Source organism: Aquarana catesbeiana, linkage group LG05 (assembly GCF_042186555.1).
Source record: "Aquarana catesbeiana isolate 2022-GZ linkage group LG05, ASM4218655v1, whole genome shotgun sequence".
NCBI lineage: Eukaryota > Metazoa > Chordata > Amphibia > Anura > Ranidae > Aquarana > Aquarana catesbeiana.
The window spans coordinates 141,099,073-141,124,583 of NC_133328.1; the positions used below are offsets into that span (position 1 = coordinate 141,099,073).

Sequence of the window (25,511 nt, forward strand, 5' to 3'; positions counted from 1 at the left end):
TTGGGTGAGGGCAGCTGAAGAGGCAGAGTCAGTTTCCTGAAGTCAGATTTCAGTAACAGCAAGTAAGTCAAAGGAGTTGGAGATAAAAAAAAGTCATGGACACAACTGAGCTTGTTACAGACAGTGTGGGCATTGCAGAGTGCACACGAGATGGAGGGGCAGTTCTTGGAATCGGGGATAAGAATTAGATTAGGATTTTGGCTGTTGTAAGAGGAAGGAGGGTGCTGGTTGTGGGAATGAAAGTTAAAAAGCTGTGCAGCCCAGGAGCTGAGTCCTACTTTACCTGGCCAGTCAGCTTATCCACTACGTGATCAGGTGTCATGTGCATCTCTCGACTCACCCATTAGAGACTGACAGGCAGAAGAGCCAATAAGATGGTAGATACTCGCACAGCGACTGGACATCAGCTCCAGTCTCTGCTAGGGGGTGATACACAATGTGTAAGACGGCTATCCCAGGACCAATGTGTGCCCAGTTATTGCCAGATTATCAGTTATAGGATTCCTAATTAGCAACAATTTAAAAAACATTCAAATAAAAAAAAAGCAATTTTATTCATCCACTCTGGCAGACAGCGCTCCCACTTGCTCTGGTGGTGGACTGTCTCTTGTCTTCCTCACATCCAGTGCAGGCCTATGGACTCTGCATTGGTCTTCATGACGGCAGGACCTTAGACTGCCGGGTATGGGAGGAAGACACTGAGGGGACCAGTCTAGCAGCACAGAGGAGCCTGCAGGTGCAGAGGCTGTTTCCTGAAGTTTAGCTTTAACAATCATAGGATGTCTGTGTGACACTCTACTGGGGTCAACCACAGGCAGTTCCTGGCAGGCCCTGACTTCCCTGCTAATCCCATGTGGCGCGGTATAGAAGTACAGGTACTGTGTGTATCTCCTATCGGTGGCCCTCCATAAATTTACTTTTTAAGCACGTTATACAAAACAAATGCATATACAGTAAATTATTTTATTTGACATAGCTTATCCAAAAGTGAAAACAATTCACATAAGACTTTCAATTACCTGGCTTTTTTTCTAAATTCCTTTTCTCTAATCTCCACCTTTAATTCCTTCTTCATTTAGAAATCATGTTTTTATGTTTCAGCAGAACTTTGGAAATTGTGTTCTAATCACTATATATGAGGCTGTGTGTCAGAACAAATCCTAATGTGGTAATTATCAGATAATATCCCATCCAGTTTAATGCAATTATGGAAATATATTTTATAATTAGCGTAAGAGGCTTTCACCATGCAATCTCAGACACTTTACTGAAACCTAGCAAACATGGAACAGGCAAATTCAGGGCTTAAATAGTTTTTTAAGTATTTTCCATAAGCAAATTGTGCCTAAGGGTAAAGTACTCATTAATGAGTTAGCTTGATTAAATATTAATTTAATTTATATATTCAAATCTTTCTGCAACTTAGGTTAAGCCATTCTGTGATGTGTCCTAATGGTCAGTAGTTTTAATTGCAGCAAAATGGAAAAATATATGCTCAAAAGAGTATAGGTACAAAAAGGAAATATCATTAAAATTAACATACTTTCTAGTTGCTTCTACCTCCTATGTTGGGGACCAACATGGGGAGATCAGCAAAATTTTGCTTTGCAGCTTCTGAATATTGTCATGGTTGTTGTTGGCACAATTGGTTAACAATTATGTTAATCTTTGACACAAGATAATCATATTTTTCCATCACCCTAATGTAATTGGCACTGACAGTTTTGACGCGATATATAGCAAACTTTTATCATACTTGAAAAAGTAAGTTGCTTTGGCTTCCCATAGGCAGCAGATGTTTATCATGTGACAACTGTCTGGGAGACATATGCTCATTGTCTGTAGCACCAAGCACCAGAATCTCTCAAACGACTCGCCAGACCCAATTGCGTACATGCAATTGACATCTTTCTTCAAAAGAGGGAAAGATTGGCAAGCTTGCAATAGTTGTCAACCTTTGTCAATCCTTTCTTATCACTTGTTGGTAAAATATTGCTTCCTTGTGTCCAGCTCTTCCTTGTGAGCCAGCTCTGACTAAAGTGGTGGTGTTCTGCATGTTGTTTGTATATGGAGCTCCCTCTGAAATGTCCTTTGCTGCTCACGTGGTTTGTGCAATGCTTTTGACAGCAATTTTTTCATAATTACAGCCTTCACTCTGATAGCCGAAACGGTTTCCTTTTTCAGTTTTAGATGAAGCAGGGAAGAATTGGAACCTCCTTTAAGTTTTAATTGCTGTCTGTGTCCCCAATAAGTAGATTTACCCTCTTTATTTGTCTTGATGACTGTTGTCCCTAAGACAGAAAATTATGGCAAATCTAAAAATTAGAGGGGCGGATTGCTGGCAGGGAGCAGAGGAGGAGGGAGAAGAGAGAAGGAGGAGGACACCTCCTCCATGGGCGGCATGGACCAGGGGACTGTGAGACCCCCTCCACCCACTACAGGAAATAGTACTCCCTGCTCGCTTTCAGAGGACTACAACTGGGCGTGTCAGATGGCTGGCTGAGCTTACGGGAGGAATACCAGCCAGCGGTCTTACAAACAGGAAGTCACCAGGCAATAATGGTTTTTCAGCAAGTTCCGCAGCCTATTACAGAGGAACTACAGAGCTCAGAAGAACATAGATGACAAAGTTGGTGAAGGTAGGAGATCAGCAATTAGGTCATGGAAAAAAAATTTTGGCCGGAGTTCTGTTTTAAGCTTAAAGTGATTGTAAAGTCTTGTTGTTTTGTATTTTTTTCTATAAAAATAACAAACATGTTATACTTACCTGCTCTGTTGCAGTGGTTTTGCAGAGAGCAGCCCCAGTCATCCTCTTCTGTGATCCTGGCCCCTCCCTTCTGTTGAGTGCCTTCACATCAAGCAGCTTGCTATGGGGGCACCCGAGCCAAGTCACAGCTCCGTGTGCCCATTCAGACATGGAGCCGCGACCCTCTCCTGATTGGGTGACTGACTTTGACAGCAGCGGGAGCCAATGGCACTGCTGTTGTGTCTCAGCCAATCAGGAGGGAGAGACACTCGTGGACAGAGATGGGGCTCAGGTAAGTATTAGGGGGGCCGAGGGGGGCTGCTGCACACAGAAGGATTTTTATCTAGATAAGAAACCTTCTGGTTTTACAACCCCTTTAAACTGGGCATGCATGGGTCAGTTTTTTCGATCAGCCAGCAATTGAAACAAAAACGGAACAGATTCCCCCATCCACACAAGCAAGGTGAATAGAGAAATCCCCCTCACTTTATTCTGGCAGCGGGGACTCATCTGCTATCAGAATACACTGATTAACAAGCCCATTTATGAGAAGTTTATCATTACATTGGCCTCTCACAAACAGAAACGGTCATAGATGGATGGAAATTCGGCCAGTCCCTGTTAAACCGGTCGAATTACAATCTAATTATGACCAGCTTTAGATCTCATTCACAATCCATATAGCCTTGGGCCGCATATTTGGCTCAGTACACACTTTACATGGGTCACTTTATATGTAAGTGATTGGAATGTGTATGTCTCTGACGGCACCATCTGGCTCGACAAGCTTTGATTGCAGCTTAATGATGCTGGGCAGGTTGTTCTAATGACTACCATATATAGTGATCTTTCTAAAGTGTGTAGTGAGCCGAATCGGGGCGAGGCATTGCGGATAGGCAGCACAAAGCTATATGGACTGTCTGTGATTTCCCTTCATGTCCTGTGGCCCTTTCTGATAGGCACTCCCTTACCACCTGGAGAGCGGTCCAGCTGTGGACAGAATGTAGTCTATCCAACACACTATGATGAAGGATCTTCTGCAGTAGCCCTTTATATTCTTTATACAGAAGGCTGTCTGCAGTAGCCCTTTGTTGGGAAGGAAGTCATATGTGTGTAATGAAATGCCTTGCCTCATATATGATTATCCACAGCTCATAGAAGCTGTTATTAATTACTGTTGATATAAACTAAGTCATAATTTAGGTTTACTGGCCCCTTTAATCATGAAAGGGTGATATAAAATAAAGATTTCTAGTATAAATATAGGGCTTTTGGGTTTACATGCTCATTTAAAACTTATCACTGTTTTGGGTGCCATTTATGTAGCGGCCTGGACAGATTAATCCTGCATTATTTTTAGAGCTGATAATAAAGACTTGTGATAGTCAGCATAATAATGTAAAACAGCAGATGAAGCACCAGACACCCTTCTCCTCCCCCTGCTTTCCTCCTTCTGCAATAAAATTGCAAACTAGCGGAAACCATTAAAACATTTTACGTACCCAGGCAGTTGTCTCGGTAATGGCTGTTCTAAAATTGTAGCAGTGTGTCGCATAATTCTGTATATGCCTGTTTGTAATTCCCATTATTAACATCAGTTGCAACTGACAGTATACGAGCAGTTCTGTTCTATATGGAGCCCTCGTGGGCATTGTATCTATCTACTGTGGACACCCCTATAGCATATGAGTTCTCCAGACGACTACTTCTATTTGGCATACTTGACAGATTGAATGCTCATAAAGGCACCACATTTTATGAATCATAAAACACTGTGCCAGGCTGGGGAAAGAAAGGAATTAATTACTTTTTATGTGGAGCTTCAGCCACAACATAATTTTTAGAGAAGGGTTAGAACCTCTGTCAGGTTGTTGCTGCTATGGAGTATGGAGTATACAACATGCTTCTTATACTTCTTATGCCAATGCAACAAAGAAAAGAAAGGTTGTTCACAAAAGGCTCAAATTTTTTTATGAATCTACATCCATAGATTCAACAGTGTTAAGAGTTAAATCAACCTTCTAGTAAACTCTACTCATTTGAAATATATAAAAGGTGGGCGCTAACTCAAATAAACATATAACTTAAACATATTAATGCATAATTGGCCGCACAAAAAAATAATAATATTAATAATACAACAAAAGTCCTCAAAAAGTATTTATTTGCAAATTATTGTGGAAAATAAGTATTTGGTCAATATCAAAAGTTCATCTCAATACTTTGTTATGCTTCTTACGAAGCCACTCCTTCGTTGCCCGGGCGATGTGTTTTGGATCATTGTCATGCTGAAAGACCCAGCCACGTTTCATCTTCAATGCCCTTGCTGATGGGAGGAGGTTTGCACTCAAAATCTCATGATACATGGCCCCATTCATTCTTTCATGTACATGGATCAGTCGTCCTGTTCCCTTTGAGAAACAGCCCCAAAGCATGATGTTGCCACCCCCATGCTTCACAGTAGGTATGGTGTTCTTTGGTTGCAACTCAGCATTCTCTCTCCTCCAAACACGACGAGTTGTGTTTCTACCAAACAGTTTCATCTGACCATATGACATTCTCCCAATCCTCTTCTAGATCATCCAAATTCTCTCTAGCAAACCTCAGACGGGCCCGGACATGTACTGGCTTAAGCAGGGGGACACGTCTGGCACTACAGCTCTTTTGTCTTCACCATAGTGGAGTTTGGAGTGTGACTATTTGAGGTTGTGGACAGTGTCTTTTATACTGGTAACAAGTTCAAACAGGTGCCATTAATACAGGTAATGAGTGGAGGACAGAGGAGCCTCTTAAAGAATAAGATACAGGTCTGTGAGAGCCAGAAATCTTGCTTGTTTGTAGGTGACCAAATACTTATTTTCCACCATAATATGCAAATAAATTCTTTCAAAAATCAGACAATGTGATTGTCTGCATTTGTTTCCACATTTTGTCTCTCATACTTGAGGTATACCTATGATGACAATTACAGGCCTCTCCCATCTTTTTAAGTGGGAGAACTTGCACAATTGGTGGCTGACTAAATACTTTTTTGCCCCACTGTATATCCTTAAGCTCACAGGGCAATAGGACTCGGTAAAAACAAAGAGAATTCACATAGCGCATTATGCTTTGGTGTAAACCAGGTGCCAATGGTGGTAAAGTGCTCACTTACATTACAAGGTGCTAATCTAAGCTAAGCACCAACATGTACAGCGATCTTTCAGGGACAGAAACAGCATCTCTCCACATCTCAGGGTGCGTTCCACTACAGCAAAACCCTGAACCAGCCGTTTCGGAAATGACGTCAGTATGAGTGAGCGCGGGAGCAGCCTCCATGCATTTTGTGATCAACACGTCATCAGGAAGCTTGCTCGTCTCCATTTTCTTGTAGCCTTACATACCCTGCCAGATTAGGTCAGGCAATCTAATTGGTGGGCAATCATCATTCGTCTTTAAGTGAAAGATCCTCTAAAAATGATCTATTTATTTAAAAATACCTAACCGCTGTACATCTTGGTTGCTCAAATAGATACACAAACGGTGAAACAAGTTTTAACATACAGTAACAGTATAAATTAGTAGAAGTGAAATAAAAGCAAGATTTGCGCAGGTCCACAGTACTATACAGCATAAAATATAATTCTAAATATGATCATATATCTTCTGTGCAAATATGCAAAACAAACTGACACATATGTGTGCAAATCAGCAATAGATATAGAAACTTATTGATGAATGATTATATGAGTGATATTCGTTTGTGTAAATATGCAAATAAAGTGCAAAGTGTGTATGTGCAAATGTGCATAACTAAGATGTGGAAAAAAACATAAATAGCAAATATTAAATTAGTGCATCCTAAAAGTGCAACAAAAGGTGAATCAACATTGTAATCTCAAACATTAAAATTTGTCAGAGTTTATAAGCCTTCCTGATCTGCTACTCTAAAATATGTTTTGAGTGCTTTTTCTGTTCCTATTGAAGGATGTCTCCTAATGAGGGAACAGAAAGGCAAAATGTCTTCACTGAGAGCACAGATAGCAGTAGAATAGTGACAGGGGCCTTAACCCTTCCCACTTCATGCAAAACTAAACTTTTGGCTGCATTTCCAGTTAAAATTAGTGTTGTTTTTTTAGCCTCAGTCTGCCATTTGGTACGGTGGAATTATGTTGTTATGGTTATTAATCACTCATGTATGCATAATGGTGGTAATTGTTTGGATAAAGAAAAATAGTTTAGCAGGAGCTGGACATTAAAGTGACTCATCTCATCTAACAGTATTTAGATAATATATCCAGACTCATTTCACAGTTCTCTAGAAATCCCTAGATAGCAGCTGTGAAAACTCTGTATAAAAACAGAACAGAAGTCTGATGTCCATAAAGTCTCCCCAGATACACTGATATCATCCCGCCTTTTTCAGTTGTCTGGAATAGTTTTTCCTATTGACAAACCTCATAGCTTTTATCTAGTTAGATGGGATAGCATAAGGAAGGGCAAGGGCCACTTTAAACTTTTTTTTTTTTCATTTTGATTTTTATTGGTGTCTGTGTCCCTGTTAGAGGGTTTCACCCTCTCTATTTGTCCTGGTGACCGTTATCACCAAAAGTGAAAGTAAATGAAAAGACCACTTTTTGGGTTGTCCCCAGAACTGTAATTGAGGGAAAGTCTTCCAATTGGGACACTAGTTCTGGTGACAACCTTGAATTTCCTTACTTTGGAGAGATTTTATTTCATTTTCTGTTTTGGCAATGGGACAGGAAGTGAAAGGAAATATCCCCAATAGTGCACAGATAGCAACACAAATTAAATGACATGGGCTAAAATCCTCCCATACTCTAGCCAAAAAAAAAAAGTTCTGCCTCTAGTTCTACTTTAAGTGTTAGAGTTGGTTCCCACCAGATGCAGGCCAGTGCGTTTTTATTCTGCATCAAAAACCTATGCACAGGGTTTTCCGTGTATTTGAATGGCCATATTTCATACCAGTGCAGTGCATTCCATTGCAGTTAACAAACGTAGAACATGCTGCATTTTTTCTGTATAGAATGCATAATGTGGCAAATCGCAGAGGAAGCGCACTAGAATGCCCATGTCTTGACACACTGAAACACATAAAAAAAAATGTGTGTGAATGCGCATGCAAAAACGTATCTGAAACACAGAAATTGTGATGTGAGCTGGCCCTAAATTACTTACATTTACATATGAAACAACAGAGAAACAAAGTTCCACTTGAAGCCCAAGCGTTTTCTGCCACTTTGTTTTTAAGTTTACAGTGTGCTTTAACTTTTTTTTTTTCTTATTTTATTTTTACACTGTCTCTTTCCTTTTTTGTTTTTAATCACTACCTTGAAGTAGTTAAAAGCAAAAGATCAAAAAAAAAATCTTTATTTTTCAAAAAATTTTTTTTACTTTCGCCCTAGATCGGAATTGACATCATGACGTCGCTCTGGTCCTCCAATGTCATAGAGGCGATCAGAGAAGATCTGGTCTCTCTTAGCCTCTGTTACCAGCCGGCCATACTGTCTGATTGTTTCTCAGGTGTGACGGTAAAAACAGTAAGCCCGAGAAACAGCGGCGGGAGGAGGGTTGTCCCCTCCCACTGCTTCTGAATGTGATCCAGCGGCTAATGTGTCTCTTGGACCACTTCAATGAGAAAGCCAGCCCCTGGCTGAAAAAAAGAAAATACTGTAGTTATGGCTGATAGGTTCAGCCATAACCCTGGTAAACCACTTGCAAACCGCAACATATACAAGTATTGCAGTCAGCAAGTGGTAAAAAAAGTAATGAAAGACATAAATTGTCCTTGTTGACCTCTGTCACGAAGTGCTGATTGTCGTCATTCTCAACCTCTAAATTCAGTACTTAAAATTACACAAACCCCAAACAATTATTTAGATCAGAAAAGTTGGAGAATAGCTAGAAGCCCTACTGCATCCTTTTTCTAAATTAGTGATCTGCAGTACTAAAGCAAATCGATCAATCCAGTATAAGCTTACTTAAAAAAAAATCTCTGCCTGTCTGCTGGACACCTTTTTTTAAAACTTCCAGGATTCACTGCATGCTTTGCAGCTTCTTCTCTGCTGTCTACTTTCAGTGGACTACATATCCCATGGTACCTTGCTGCCTGCTTGCAGTGATTCCTGTACTGACTAAGCCTCCTGAACGTCCTCCTCCCACCACCTCTGTAGTTCATAAGGCAGGCTCTGTGAAAAATGTGACGCAATGCCTACTCACGGGGCATTTTGTGTGAATCCACTTCATAAATGTCTATGCATGCTAAAGGCAGAAAACTGACAAATGGGGATGGTGTCAGTTGTCAGTCACACCAGGGTTTAAGGCTGGACCCCATTCGGTGCAAGCTGCTTTTCCCTATCTAATACCACCTATAACACCACTGCTTGGTAGAGAAGGAATAATACTCCCTATATTAAAGGCAGAAAGAATTAGGAGTTTGTGACTTTCATTTAATCCAGTCTAACACCGCTATTTTAAACACTTTACATTGCCTCCAGAGAAGAACACAAAGCTTTTCATTTGTGTGGGATACACTTAATATTCTCATGTTTTTTATTCAGCGCTAAATTTACCGAAGAGTGAATGATTATTCGCTGCACTCTCCCTTATTAGAGTTGTACGCACATCTAAATCACTGGTAGTTTACACAAATTCATGCGTTGCATTTTCTATAAAACGCAAAGCAGGCCAAGTGACTTCTTCTTAGGTCATGATTTATTAGGAAACCCTCCGCTGCAAATCACACTTCCCAGGAATTATAGTTTGCCATACAGATTAAATGATGAAGCTCTCGATCACAAAAATTCCTTTACATCAGCGCACACTGTAATTTAGTAATACTTATTTTTATTTAATTATGCAGCTACTATTTTCACATAATCTAAAGAATATTAACTCTTCTCTGTTGGGAGTCATATTTATCTGTATCTGATTTCTCTTTTAACTTACTGGAGGATGAGAGCCAAAAGCAGTCCTGTTCTAGAATGTGTTAATGTTTAGCATAACAGCTTGTAGATTCTAGTGATAAATGAAGCAGGCGTGATCTTGTATGGCCTCAGGCAAGCAGAAAAATACACAGCTGAAATCTATATGTATGAAAATCTGCCAAATGATTTGTAATTCAGCTCAGTCAGTCTTGTGATTCACACACCCCTGCCACCAGCACTTGCTTTTTCAGCTTTGCAGATTCCTGCATTATCCTCCTGCTCATACAGCATTACCTGTCCATTGAGTAGGCTGGTTACACAATAAGCTGCAGAAACTGAAATAATAAAATAGTGATGTCATCTGCCTGGGTGTGCAGTGTGGCGATGGGGTGTGGATCACAAGACAGTATTAGACCCCATACACACTATTAGATTTTCTGCAGATTTTTGTCTTCAGATTTACCAAGGGCCTGCCTGATTGCATACAAATTGAAACTCTAAAGGTTTGACCTCATATTATTTTTTTTATTTATTTCAGGTACTTATATAGCGCCGACAATTTATGCAGCGCTTTACATATACATTGTACATTCACATCAGTCCCCACCCTCAAGGAGCTTAAACTCTAAGGTCCCTAGCTCCAGTGGAGTGTCCCGCTTTCATATTTAGGGGGGGCACATGGGGGGACAGGGACAAAAGTAGGGGGGCAACTATAAAATGCATATATATATCTATATATATAGATATATATATATAAATATATACTGGGGCCCTTTACTACGACCCCACAACGGCCCTTTCACATGTTCTGCAGTGAGCTCCCTTCCTACTGTATTGGGGTCCCCCAGGGTGGCAGAAAACAATATATATATGTCACCAGCATACCTAGAAAATATAAGGATCCAAAGCAGTGGGAGAACTATCAGGGTTGCAAAGGTTGTCTTGCCTCCAGGCCCTGGTGTTCTGCCACTGTGGGGTTTCCCAGCCTCCTCTTGCTGTCCTGCCCCTGCTATTGACTGCTCTGGTCTGGCATCTCTTGGAATTCACAGGCTGGTTCTCCTGTCCTAAGGATGGGAGAAATCAGTCTGTTTTTTCAGTAACAGAGTCCTGGTGGAGTCCTTCCTGCAACTCGCTCTACTTCCTGCCAATGAGGATGCAGGGGAAGGAGCAGATCGGGCGGCCGTGGTTGTGTGAGCACTCGCATTATGCAGTGTCAGCAAGCAGAGGGAGGGGGGAGGAATCACCCGCAGGAGCTGACTGGGGACTCTCTCCCTCTTAGACATTGATTTTTTCATTGGAGGGGCACATGGTGGGGTCAGGGCCCCCTCTGGCCCCCCCCTAAGGACACCATTGCCTAGCTCACATTCAAACATACTAGGAACAATTTAGACAGGATCCAATTAACCTACCAGCATGTCTTTGGAGTGGACTTCATATTATATGGTTTTGGTAAATCTGAAGACAAAAATCTGCAGAAAGTCTAATAGTGTGTGTGGGTCTTTAGGCTGGCCATACAGTGTACAATTTTCTTGTACAATTTTCCTTTAGATTTACCAAAACCCTAAAATATGGGGCCAAACTTAAACACTTTCAATTTGTATGCAATCAGGAAGGCCCTTCTAACCGAAACACTTTCAATTTGTATGCAATCGAGCAGGCCCTTCTAGTTGAAGGTAAATCTAAAGAAAATTCAATGAGAAAATTGTATGGTGTATGGCCAGCTTTAGGCTCCATTCACACCTAGGCGATTTGAATCATGGGTGGATTCACCACGATTCTGCCCACAATTCCAGAATCGTAGCATAGCGCGGGAGGTGTTTTTGATGACATTATTTCTCAATGGCACTCTAAACGCAGTGCGATTTTGCCGTCAGAATATCGTGCTGCAGTCGTAACAAAATTGCAACACGCAAAGCTTGTCGCTCAAAAAGGAGCAGGAGCTTCTTTTGGATGACAACGTTGCACCCTGATTGCAGCACAGTTTTTCTCACGACAATCACAGCACAATCGCAATGCTTTTAGGGTGCCATTGAGAAATAATGGCATCGCAAATGTGTCCCGCTTCGATTCTGGAATTGCAGGCAGAATCGCTGCGATTCAAATCTCCTAGGTGTGAATGGAGCCTTACAAATTCAACTTGCCTTTGTCTGAGAAGGCTTTTAACAAGATTTTGGAGAGTATCTGTGGGAATTGCCCAAAGAGCATTTGGGAGGGCAGTTCCTGTCGTTGGATGAGAAGACCTGGCTAGCAATTGCCATTCTAATTCATTCCTAAGGTGTTCATTACAGGAGAAGTCATGGCTCTGTGTAGGCCATTCAAGGTCCTCAACACCAAACCCAACAGATCATGTCTTTATTGACCTGACTTTGTGCACAAGGGCACAATCATGCTGGAACAAAAAAGTAATCTAAAAGGTCTTTGCTTTAATGTCTTTGCATTAATAGTATCCTTCACATTAAAAAAAACCTGAACTCATAAATTTGGAAGGGTGTCCACATACTTATGGCCATATAATAGATGTGATGATCAGATGTTCACAAACAGCCGTATAATGTCCTTACTCATACTGTCCATATGGTCCTCTTGTACATGCATATAAACTCTTTGGCCTCATGCACATGGGCATCTATAGCAGCTTTCTTCGAAAAAAACATTGAAAACATTTTACAATGTTGAAGAAACCCTGAAACATTCTTGTCCTGATCAGTAAATTGTAGCTATGCCAATAGATAAGTAAATATATCAAACATATAAAATATAAAACAATTGCATAATACATATCAGAACGACAGTTACAAAACAGTGAAATTGCTTTGGTGGTCAGTGGCAACATTAAGTCCAACTTTGCAAACCTTTAATTTTGCATTGGTGCTCAGCAGAAGAAAACTTTGCATTGGCGCTCTGGTTTGCAGGGAAAAGTTTGCATTGGTGGTAAGCAGTGACAGTGTCAAGGGGAGTACAAGGTGCCATGCATCTTATCTGCTCCATTTTCAGCCTAACCATGTGGCAGCCACCCACCTTGACCCTGATGAGGTTCTCTCCAGGTGGCCAAGTGGCCATTGGCTACATTGACAGGGTGAGGGGGATGTGCTTTTCTAGGTCCAGTCTGCATCCACATATTATACTTGCCAGCTGCCGGTCTATAGCTCCACAGTGTCAGCTCTGATCAATAGCTCTCTAGCTTCCAAGGCAGCATGGACCAATTAACAGTAGCTGCAGGGGGAAAGGTGAAACTAGTACTGGGCAGATATAAATCTCTGGGGACCTCCTGCGCAACCCCGGTTAAGAAATCCCAGTCTAGAGGCTACAAAATCCTCAAGCAAAAAAACCCCAAGCACTGTCCCGTGCATGCAGGTTCATGGCTGTACACGGCCACACTGTTGTAAACGCCATTGGCTGGGCCCACCTTTTGGAAGATGCTCTGTAGGCGCACATGTGGGTAAATATTGATGTAGAAGTCATTGGCTTTAACACCAGCACATCTGTGTTAAGTCATTCATTATATGGCCCTGTATGAGGTACCTGCAGCTATCCTGGTGTGGGTAAGTGCTGGGCATTTTATTCTAGATGTCTTTGCAGTCTCTAGATGTTCACGTGCATGAGACCTGTACATTCAAATTTTTATTTTTTGCAGTAGTGCAGTTTTAAAACATTCATAAACCTGAATAATTCTTATTTTTAACTTGCGTTTGTGTTAAGCCATTACTTTCTGCCCTGCCTATGCTGCTGTAATAGAAATCAATGATAATAGTAAATATGTACTCTGGCTACTTAAAAATTCCAATGTAAAATAAAAAGGCATTGATTACCATTTACAAAAACTCTTATACCATTTTCCAGAAAATACCACATTTGTTAAAAAGGCGAAAGTGCTTTTATGTTACAACATTGGTTCATTTTATTCTTCAATTTTGCTTTCATTTTCATTTTTCTGTCCTCAGGATGCACTACTTAATTAATGAAATGTACAATACCAACATATCAGCATTGTGCTATGAGAAACAGATGCTATATTGTTCATTTCTGAAATGAAATGTAATTTAGATCTTTATAAACTGTCTTATCTACAAGTTCTAGTATTGTTAAAGCTGAGCTCCTAGATAAGCAAATATTGAAAAAAATTAAGCAGGTATGTGTTTTCTTAAATCTTTGTGTATTTCTTCCAGATCTCTGCAGTAATCCTTAGATAAACTGTCCCTCTGTTACCTGTAATAAGACCAGTCACTGCTTCTGTCTTTCCTAGTGCAGGGTCACTGGTCTTGTACCCGCCCCATTATGTCATTTTCTACAGGCAGGCTATAGTAGGTGGTCCTTTTTGGTCCCTCCCACAGCTCTGCTCTCAAGCACAGACTATCTGCATCATGGGGATGGTGTAACTGCTACTTTCATAAACTAATATCTGGCTTTGCAAAGGCATTTAGTTTATACAAAGTAGATTCATATCCTTTATGACTACTGAGGATATATTTAAATGAAGGCTTTTTCCACGCATTAAAATGAAATACATACATAGTCTACATGGGGGAATATTTTGTCTCCAGGTCCGTGTATCGCAGCATTTTCTGTTCTCTGGTGTGTCTACATTCTGCGGCTTGCATAATGCATGTAAATAGCTGCTGTTCGGCAATAAAATAGATGTAAAATGATGATGGTATTGATCTGATGATTGATACCTCTGACCTAACAGTGATTAATCTGTTTGTCCTCAGGGGACACCCTGCATGGCAGTTTTAAAGAAGCTAATATGTGGCTTGTGTCTATTCTATTGGACCAGATTATAAATTGAACACTATGGTTATGAATGATTTATATGCACAAGTCAGCCAAGGCCCTCATGCACCTTTTCCTTCTTCATTAGTGACCTTTAATAGGTTATTGTAGTTAATGAATATTAAAAAAAAAGGTGTAAGTATTTTATCATCATGGTATAATAAATCTAATTTTAAATTCTCCTTTGCGTAAAAGGATTGATTCAAATTAGTTTGATCTTCCAGCTGTAAAAGTGTTGTAAAGCAGGTGTTTTTTTTTTTAAGATTTTCTGAGAGTCAATATTTGAACAGGGCTTGACACACTTCCCTGGTGATTGGTCGTTACCACTGAACATTGTAGTAGGGGGAGTAGAATACATGTTTGTCCTACACCCAGTAGTATTCTACCAGATGCTAAAGGGGTGTGACCACATTAACACTAATAATACTGGATGAACCCTCTGCACACTGCTATACCCTTTCAAGCAAACTTTGCAATAAAACAAAATAGGGATATTTTAGTTCACATATATTGCAATACATATTTAAGCTGGCCAACTGCGTCAAAGTAATCCCTCTTTAGCCAGTCCTACTCTGCTTTGCACCTGCAAATGATACTGTGGACACAATGCCAACCTGGGGCAAACAGACACAAAATGGGGGAGATATTGGCGCTACCTATAGACATTAAATACTGGCATAGCCTATGCATATATCCCCCCTTATTTTTTACAACTTGTGGTGATAAGTCTGTGGGGTATATGAATGATCTAAATTCCCCTTATAGTATGAGTGATACCCCAGAAAACACAAAATATGTCTACTAATCATATAACACACGTCAAATGTCGCACAACTTAGATAGTTCTACAGCATCTAGAGAAAACGCCAGAGGCTATATTCCATTATGTGCATTTGCTGAAAGCCATATACCAATGCGGTGATGTGCGTATAGGTTATATGTATTAGATTAATACCCTATGCGTTTTGGGTATAACTTAAAATCGCATACAGACAAAACAGCTAATAAAAGACATCCAGCAACTAGATTTCCAACATATATTATGGCAGTCCATATACTGATGTTCCTATGGCAATTTCAGATTCCCAATGGTGACTTTGGTGATGAATCAATTTGTCAGGTGACTCTCGTGCTCCCCCTTTTGGTTGCCTACTCACCAGCTTCCAGAACCCCACCAGGGGTATACCGCATATGGTGTAATATGTTGGATCACTTCACTGGGTGTTTCATCTGGTAAATCTTGCTGTAATCTGCTCCACAGACCCCACGACGGGGAAATGCTCCTGTATCTTCTAGCTGTTACATATTGCGCTGGATTCCACTCATATATTCAAAAAGAAAGGAAAAAGCTTCCATGGCGTAATAAAGTATAAACACTTTATTTAAAATATATATATAAAAGCCCACACATCAAAAAAAACTGGGCTGAAAAATAGTAAATTCAAACAGGCAGGACTAAGTCACAAAAATAATTTGCAGAGTAAAAATTAAAAAATAAAAAATAAATAATAAAAATAAAAATAAAAAAGAAGGAAAAATCAGGCGCTATTGTATGCCTCTGTCCAGATGGATTAGGGCAGCAATAGACCTGAGCAGTACAAATTTATGTTAAAAAGTCCCTCCTAACAGGCATAGGCAGCGAGGTGGGGGTATGTAACCACCAGCCGCTCACAGCGTCCTCCTCTCTCGTATGCCCTGGAGCTGACTGACAGAGCGTGATGCCGTTGTGCGCGCTTCGTCACATGACGTCCTCAGCAACGGTTGCTGAGGACGTCATGTGACGAAGCGCGCACAACGGCATCACGCTCTGTCAGTCAGCTCCAGGGCATACGAGAGAGGAGGACGCTGTGAGCGGCTGGTGGTTACATACCCCCACCTCGCTGCCTATGCCTGTTAGGAGGGACTTTTTAACATAAATTTGTACTGCTCAGGTCTATTGCTGCCCTAATCCATCTGGACAGAGGCATACAATAGCGCCTGATTTTTCCTTCTTTTTTATTTTTATTTTTATTATTTATTTTTTAATTTTTACTCTGCAAATTATTTTTGTGACTTAGTCCTGCCTGTTTGAATTTACTATTTTTCAGCCCAGTTTTTTTTGATGTGTGGGCTTTTATATATATATTTTAAATAAAGTGTTTATACTTTATTACGCCATGGAAGCTTTTTCCTTTCTTTTTGAATATATGAGTGGAATCCAGCGCAATATATAACAGCTAGAAGATACAGGAGCATTTCCCCGTCGTGGGGTCTGTGGAGCTGTTTACAGCAAGATTTACCAGATGAAACACCCAGTGAAGTGATCCAACATATTACACCATATGCGGTATACCCCTGGTGGGGTTCTGGAAGCTGGTGAGTAGGCAACCAAAAGGGGGAGCACGAGAGTCACCTGACAAATTGATTCATCACCAAAGTCACCATTGGGAATCTGAAATTGCCATAGGAACATCAGTATATGGACTGCCATAATATATGTTGGAAATCTAGTTGCTGGATGTCTTTTATTAGCTGTTTTGTCTGTATGCGATTTTAAGTTATACCCAAAACGCATAGGGTATTAATCTAATACATATAACCTATACGCACATCACCGCATTGGTATATGGCTTTCAGCAAATGCACATAATGGAATATAGCCTCTGGCGTTTTCTCTAGATGCTGTAGAACTATCTAAGTTGTGCGACATTTGACGTGTGTTATATGATTAGTAGACATATTTTGTGTTTTCTGGGGTATCACTCATACTATAAGGGGAATTTAGATAATTCATATACCCCACAGACTTATCACCACAAGTTGTAAAAAATAAGGGGGGATATATGCATAGGCTATCCCAGTATTTAATGTCTATAGGTAGCGCCAATATACCCTAACTTTTTACTTTCATATACTGTACAAGGTACCTTATTAGGGACTTTGTGGAAAGGGAGGTAGCAACCTGTGCTTTCTGATCCTATAGCCAGGCCCTAAAGCGCAGTTCTTTCCCATTTATATTACAAAATGGGGGAGAGCTACACAGTTTAGGTCAGACCACTGACCTGCAATAGAAACGAGATATACCTGTGCTCAAATCCCAAGAGCTTGTACATTATATATTCTAGCAGGTGCTAAAAGGTTGTGACCACATATTAACACTAAAAATAATGGATGAACCCTCTGCACACTGCTATACCCTTTCGAGCAAACGTTGCAATACAAAAACAATAAGGAGAGCTTCTGTGAACATACATTTTGAAGTCTTGCCACAGATTCTCAATTGGATTTAGGTCTGGACTTTGACTGGGCCATTCTAACACATGAATATGCTTTGATCTAAACCATTTCATTGTAGCTCTGGCTGTATGTTCTGGGTCGTTGTCCTGCTGGAAGGTGAACCTCCACCCCAGTCTCAATTGTTTTCAGACTAACAGGTTTTCTTCTAAGATTGCCCTGTATTTGGCTTCATCCATCTTCCCATCAACTCTGACTAGCTTCCCTGTCCCCACAATATGATGCTGCCACCACCATGTTTCACAGTGGGGATGGTCTGTTCAGCGTGATGTGCAGTGTTAGTTTTCCACCACACATAACGTTTTGCTTTTAGGCCAAAAAGTTCCAATTTGGTCTCATCTGAGCAGAGCACCTTCTTCTACATGTTTGCTGTGTCCCCATATGGCTTCTCGCAAACTGCAAACGGGACTTATGGCTTTCTTTCAACAATGGCTTTCATCTTGCCACTTTTCTATAAAGGCCATATTTGTGGCGTACACGACTAATAGTTGTCCTGTGGACAGATTCTCCCACCTGAGCTGCAGATCTCTGTAGCTCCTCCAGAGTTACCATGGACCTCTTGGCTGCTTCTCTGATCAATGCTCTTCATGCCTGGCCTGTCAGTTTAGGTGGACAGCCATGTCTTGGTAGGTTTGCAGTTGTGTCATACTTTTTCCATTTTCGGATGGTGAATTGAACGGTGCTCTGTGAGATGTTCAAAGCTTGGGGGATTTTTTTTATAACCTAACCCTGCTTTAAACTTCTCCACAACTTTATCCCTGACCTGTCTGGGTGTGTTCCTTGGACTTCATGATGCTGTTTGTTCACTATGGTTCTCTGACAAACCTCTGAGCGCTTCACAGAACAGCTGTATTTACACTGAGATTAAATCACTCACAGGTGGACTCTATTTACTAATTAGGTGACTTCTGAAGTCAATTGGTTCCACTAGGTTTTAGTTAGGGGTATCTGAGTTAAGGAGGTTAAATACAAATACATGCCACACTTTTCAGATATTTATTTGTAAAAAAAAAAAATTGGAAACCTATTTATCGTTTGCTTCCCCTTCACAATTATGTGCCACTTTGTGTTGTTTTATCAAATACAATCCCAAATAAAATACATTTATGTTTTTGATTGTAATATGGCAAAATGTGGAAAATTTCAAGGGGTATGAATACTTTTTCAGGGCACTCTATGTGAACTAAATATTCCAATTTTTTTTTTATTTCAATGTTTGCTTGAAAGGGTATAGCAGTATGCAGAGGGTTCATCCGGTATTTTAAGTGTTAATGTGGTCACACCCTGGTAGAATATATGCATGTACAAGCTCTCGGGATCTGATCACAGGTATATCTTGTTTCTATTGTATTGTAGGTCAGTGGCCAGACCTAAACCATGTAGCTCTCCCCCATGTTGTGTCTGCTATATAGCATCACTCCTACTTTGGCTAGTTTACCCAAATTCTGCGTAAAGAAATAACTCTACTGTAACTAATGTTATCTTTCTGACTATTCATGTGAAGACATTCCTATCAGAGGAGATTGTTCACACTGCCCAGAACCTGGGCTACGTGATACTTTGTTAGCCCTAACTAAATCTTAACCTACATAGAGATGTATTGTACTTTTGTCTTTATAAATAAAGGATTTAAAAATGTTTAACACATAAGATGAGATTATTTACATCATATTTTACATTGTACATGTCTATTTAAAAAAAAAAAAATTGGCTATACTTAAAAAAAAAAATCAATTTATTCCCTTAAAGTCTTGTGTTTTTTTCCTATAAAAATAACAAACATGTTATACTTACCTGCTCTGTGCAGTGGATTTGCACAGAGAAGCACCAAACCTTCTCTTCTCAGGTCCCTCTTCTGTGCTCCAGGCCCCCCCCCCTACTGTTCAGTGCCCCCACAGCAAGCAGCTTGCTATGGGGGCACCCGAGCCGAGTCACAGCTCCCTGTGTCCTTTCAGACAAGGAGCCCCGACTCGGCCCCACCCCCTCTCTCCCCTGATTGGCTAGTTGATTTTGACAGCAGCGGCAGCCAATGGCACCACTGCCATGTCTCAGCCGGTCAGGAGGGAGAATCTCGGACGGCTGACACACTTTTGGATATCGCTGGACAGAGAGGGACCTTGGTAAGTTTTAGGGGGGCTGCTGCACACAGAAGGCTTTTTATCTTAATGCATAGAATGCATTAAGATAAAAAAAAACCTTCTGCCTTTACAACCACTTTAAAGTAAACCAGTTCAGTGAGGTTTTTCTTCTTTAGGTTATACAAGTGTAACCTATTGCTTGGTGTTTATATTTATGACTTAATATGTGCTTTTTTGGTCTCAACTACATGTGATTAGCACAATAGAGAAAATGAATAATTACAGTATTGTTAACCATAATGACAATGATTCGTACAGTGTTATAAAAAAAATAATTGCCTATATTTGAGTTAAGAGCAGATCAGTTCTAACAGTACACGATTGCAGTCTACAAGAGAAAACAAGATTTACTTTTGTAAAGTTAGTGATTTCCCTGTTGAATAGGATAACAGAAGTTTATTGTTAGGTTTTACATGCACTTTAAATGCCTTTATAGTTATAACAGTATCCATTGTTTACCTTTGTACAATAGGAAAAAATAATTGTTTGATCCCCTGCAGATTTTGTAAAATTGCCCACTTACAAAGAATCGAAGGGTCTATAATTTTTATCATAGGTGTATTTTAAATGATAGAGACAGAATATCAACCAAAAATCCAGAAAAAACACGTGATACAAATGTTATAAAATCTACAGGAGATTAACCACTTCCCAACTGGCACACGCCGATATACGTCGGCAGAATGGCACGGCTGGGCAAATGGGCATACCTGTAAGTCCCATTTGAATTCCCCGCCGCACCATTGCGTGCTCGCCGCTGGCTGGGAGCTCCGTGAATCGGGTTGTGGGTCCTGCGGACTCGATCGCCGCGGGGATACCCGCGATCGCCTCACGGAGAGGACGAACGGGGAGATGCTGATGTAAACAGCATCTCCCCGTTCTGCCTAGTGACAGTGTCACTGATCTCTGCTCCCTGTCATCGGGAGCAGAGATCAGTGACATGTCACAGCTAGCCCATCCCCCCCTACAGTTAGAAATCACTCCCTAGTACTGACTTAACCCCTCCCCGCCCCCTAGTGTTTAACCCCTTCACTGCCAGTGTCATTTACAAAGGAATCAGTGCATTTTTATAGCACTGATTGCTGTATAAATGACAATGGTCCCAAAAATGTCCGATGTGTCTGCATTAATGTCGCAGTCACAATAAAAATCACTGATCGCCGCCATTATTAGTAAAAAAAAAAAAATTATTAATAAAAATGCCATAAAACTATCCCCTATTTTGTAAACGCTATAACTTTTGCGCAAACCAATCAATAATCGCTTATTGTGATTTTTTTTTACCAAAAATATGTAGACGAATACGTATCAGCCTAAACTGAGGAAAAAAATGTTTTTTTAATTATTTTTGGGGGATATTTATTATAGCAAAAAGTAAAAAATAATGCATTTTTTTCAAAGTTGTCACTATTTTTTGGTTTATAGCGCAAAAAATACAAAGCGCAGAGGTGATCAAACACCACCAAAAGAAAGTTCTATTTATGGGAAAAAAAGGACGTCAATTTTGTTTGGGAGCCACATCGCATGACCGCACAATTGTCAGTTAAAGCGACGCAGTGCCGAATCGCAAAAAGTGCTATGGTCAGGAAGGGGGTAAATTCTTCCAGGGCTGAAGTGGTTTAATAATTTTCCCCATTGTATGCATATTCAACTACATTTACCTTTATAAATGAAGTAACAATGATTTGTTTTGTTTCTGTTCTAGCTGACCCTCTCGTTGGAAGCATCGCCACCCAGTATATGACCAACAGAGCCGAGCATGACAGAATGGCCAGACAGTGGACCAAGAGATACGCTACATAGGATTTGTTGCAGTGGACCTGAGCAAGCACATTCACTAAGTGCATCAATAGCGCTTTTTTGGCTTTTTTTTTTTTTTTTCTTCTTTTACACCTTGTGACAAAATACTGTATGTCCCTTTTTATTAAGACTTTTGTTAACTTGAACTCCCCCAAGATATATTTGGGATTTTTAGTTTCTGTGCAAGAATTGTTGACTATGTGATAGTATAGAGGTTTGTTTGGAAGCCTTGTATCAATATTTGTGTTTTTTTAGGGCAGCGGGGGATTATAATTTAATTTTTTGTTGCCTCCTACTGACTTTGGTTAGTGTTAGTTATTTTTTTTTTTTCCTTTTTTTTTTATATTTGATTTTTTTTGTACTTTAGTCTTTCAAGGTGGGTGCATGCTCCAGGGAACAAAGTTTTATATATGACATTTGAAAGTAAGAATCACTGTGTATAACTAGACTGTGTTCCCCCACTAAGGACTCTCTAAATGAACAAACTGGGTATTTAAGAATGCTTGTAAAATATTTGAGCAGAATATTGAGCAGCTGATGTACAATTGTGTTAAAAAGCACTCAATAAAAACACTGCGGACAACATATATGTCAGCACACTGAAGTTCTAAAGGGAAAGTGTTGTTAAGATGGTGTTTATTGTTCAGTAATGTCATCCGGTCCATTTGAAATAAATGTGCCCATTTTTAAGGTTCCTGGAATTATCTACAATATCTGATTGTGGAAGAATACCTGTGTCTTTTTTATTATCATAAGCAGCATATAACTTCTAATTTATCATTGTGTCTGAAGAACAAGCCTAATTACGCCTTCCATACTGCGCTAGGAAATGTAATTGATTCTGCACTCAATATTTTTTTCTTCAGACGTTTTATTAAACAAGCCTTTTGCCATCCAATACTTGGTTAGTGGATTTTGCTAGTCACGTACTAAACTGGAACTGTGAACAACTGAAACACAGGATGAAATACAACTTGTCGGTTCAATAAAACGTAACTGTTCCAAGTGGATATTACATTCTATTGGATAGAAGCCGAGTCCAATATGTTATAAAATCTACCTGGAACAAAAAGTTTTATTGAGTGCTAATGAAGTGCTACCTGCGTTGTATTTGTGTCTGTGGATTGGGAAGTGGATGAGCCATAGCGTTGGCCTGGCTCCTGTGGCTGGTCATGGCAGCCCAAGTGGACCTTAAGTGGTGCTTTATTTTCAAAGTTGGATCTAGCAATAGTTTAGGTCTTTTAATACACATCTTTGACTAACTGATCATTTTGCAGTTTTATGCAGCAGTCTCTATAAACAACAAAAGACGCCCATAATAAGTGGATATTGAATATCCCTACAAAGTGTGCTGCATTGACAAACCAAATACAGTGATGGATGAGACACAAATATATGATTAAAGCAACAGTAAAGGTTTAACTAAACCCTGTATATAATCATTACAGAACATCTGTTGGCTATCCAGAAAGGAAACTGCATGTGTGCTAAATTAAAGTGTATCTTTTGCTAAAACTTTTTCTTTATTTTTTGATAGAATGGGGAAGGATTAGATCCCCGGTCGGGTTTACTTGCTGTCTGGTGCTCCATTAGATAGAAATCCCTTAACGCAGTCCATAGACGACCAACATTTTATGTGATAGACCAACACAAAGTGTCACATAATCCTGAAGTGGAAGGAAAATGATAAATGCTTTACAAATATCTGAAAAGTGTGGCGTGCATTTGTATTCAGCCTCCATGTGTCAATACTTTGTAGAACCACCTTTCACTGCAATTACAGCCGCAACTCTTTTTTGGGGATGTCTCTACCAGCTTTGCACATCTAGAGAGAAATTTTTGCCCATTCTTCTTTGCTAAATAGCTCAAGCTCTGTCAGATTGGATGGAGAGCATCAGTGAACTGCAATTTTCAAGTCTCACCACAGATTCTCAATTGACTTTAGGTCTGGACTTTGACTGGGCCATTCTAACACATGAATATGCTTTGACCTATACCATTCAATTGTAGCTCTGGCTGTATGTTTAGGGTCGTTGTCCTGCTGGAAGATGAACCTCTGCCCCAGTCTCAAGTCTTTTGCAGACTCTAACAGGTTTTCTTCTAAGATTGCCCTGTATTTGGCTCCATCCTTCTTCCCATCAACCCTGACCAGCTTCCCTGTCTCTGCTGAAGAAAATCATCCCCACAACATGATGCTGCCACCACCATGTTTCACAGTGGGGATGGTGTGTTCAGGGTGATGTACAGTGTTAGTTTTCTGCCACACGTAGCATTTTGCTTTTAGGCCAAAAAGTTCAATTTTGGTCTCTTCTGACCAGAGCACCTTTTTCCACATGTTTGCTGTGTCCCCCACATGGCTTCTTGCAAACTGCAAATTGGACTTCTTATGGACTTCTTTCAACAATGGCTTTCTTCAAGCCACTCTTCCATAATGGCCAGATTTGTGTAGATTCCATGATTAATAGTTGTCCTGTAGACAGATTTTCCCACCTGAGCTGTGGATCTCTTCAGCTCCTCCAGAGTTACCATGGGCCTCTTGGCTGCTTCTCTGATTAATGCTTTCCTTGCCGGGCCTGTCAGTTTAGGGGGACAACCATGTCTTGATAGGTTTGCAGTTGTGCCATACTCTTTCTTTTTTCAGATGATGTATTGAACAGTGCTCCATGAGATGTTCAAAGCTTGAGTTATTTTTTTTATAACCTAACCCTGCTTTAAACTTCACAACTTTATCCCTGGCCTATCTGGTGTGTTCCTGGGCCTTCATGATGCTGTTTGTTCTCTAAGGCTCTCTAACAATCCTCTGAGGGCTTCACAGAACAGCTGTATTTATGCTGAGATTAAATTACACACAGGTAGACTCTATTTATTAATTAGATGACTTCTGAAGGCAATTGTTTCCACTAGATTTTAGTTAGGGGTATCAGAGTAAAAGGAGCTGAATACAAATGTATGCCACACTTTTCAGACATTTATTTGTAATAAAATTGGAAAATTATTCATCCCTTCCACTTCTCAAATATGTGCCACTTTGTGTTGGTCTATCACATAAAATCCAAATAAAATACATTTACGTTTTAGGTTGTACCATGACAAAATGTGGAAAATTTCAAAGGGTATGAATACCTTTTCAAGGCACTATATAGCAGCCTTTACCTATCCTTGTTTTCCCCAGGCGGGAAGTGAAGGAATCTCTCCAACAGCAACACGGATAGTAAGGATGGAATCACATATATGCAAATTGGATGCGTTTTTAATCGCATCCAATTCACATAATATGTGAATGTGACCAGCTTTCAATGGAGCCGGTGCACACATGTGCGTGGCGGCCACGCTGCAGTTTTGAGAAGGGTCCTGTGCATTTTTGGGTCAGGTGCGAATTTAGGTAGAAATTTGGACCTGAATCGCACCTGAACCGGTGAACAGAAATGCTCTGGACTGCAAACCGCAGCCGCATATATGTGAACCCAGCCTAAGGCCTTATGTACACTAGCCTACACTGGCAGCTCCTAAACTTGAGTTTAGGAACTTTTGGCATTTTTTTGTGAAAGCCCCTAAACTCAACTCTATAAAAGCCTATGTGTCAATGTACACATAGTCTTCTAGCAAAGTTTAAGTGAGCTTCAACCTCCGTCTCCTTAATGCGGAAGAATCGAGCTCAGGATAGGAACATTTTAACCGCAGGAAAAGGCAAAACATGGCAAAATCTAAGATTTTGCCACATTTTGCATTTTCCCATGACCACAGTTAATGTAGGCGAGTGTATGTGAAGCCTAAAAATGTTTTTTTTTTTTTACATTACATGGGGGAATGCTAGAACATCTGCCAACTTCTGTTGTCTGTATTTCTGTTGAAGATTGT

The 25,511-nt window shown here is 40.2% G+C and overlaps 1 protein-coding gene across 1 annotated transcript in view; it reads left to right on the plus strand.

The window, feature by feature from the left end:
- The window catches only part of LOC141144491 (ubiquitin-conjugating enzyme E2 E2), a 326,835-nt gene extending 304,570 nt beyond the window's left edge, over positions 1–22,265 (plus strand). Inside the window, exon 6 of the mRNA XM_073630232.1 lies at positions 21,559–22,265. Coding sequence (XP_073486333.1) covers positions 21,559–21,656 — 98 coding nt within the window. The 3' untranslated portion in view covers positions 21,657–22,265. The remainder of the gene's footprint in view (positions 1–21,558) is intronic.
- Positions 22,266–25,511: the final 3,246 nt, after the last annotated feature.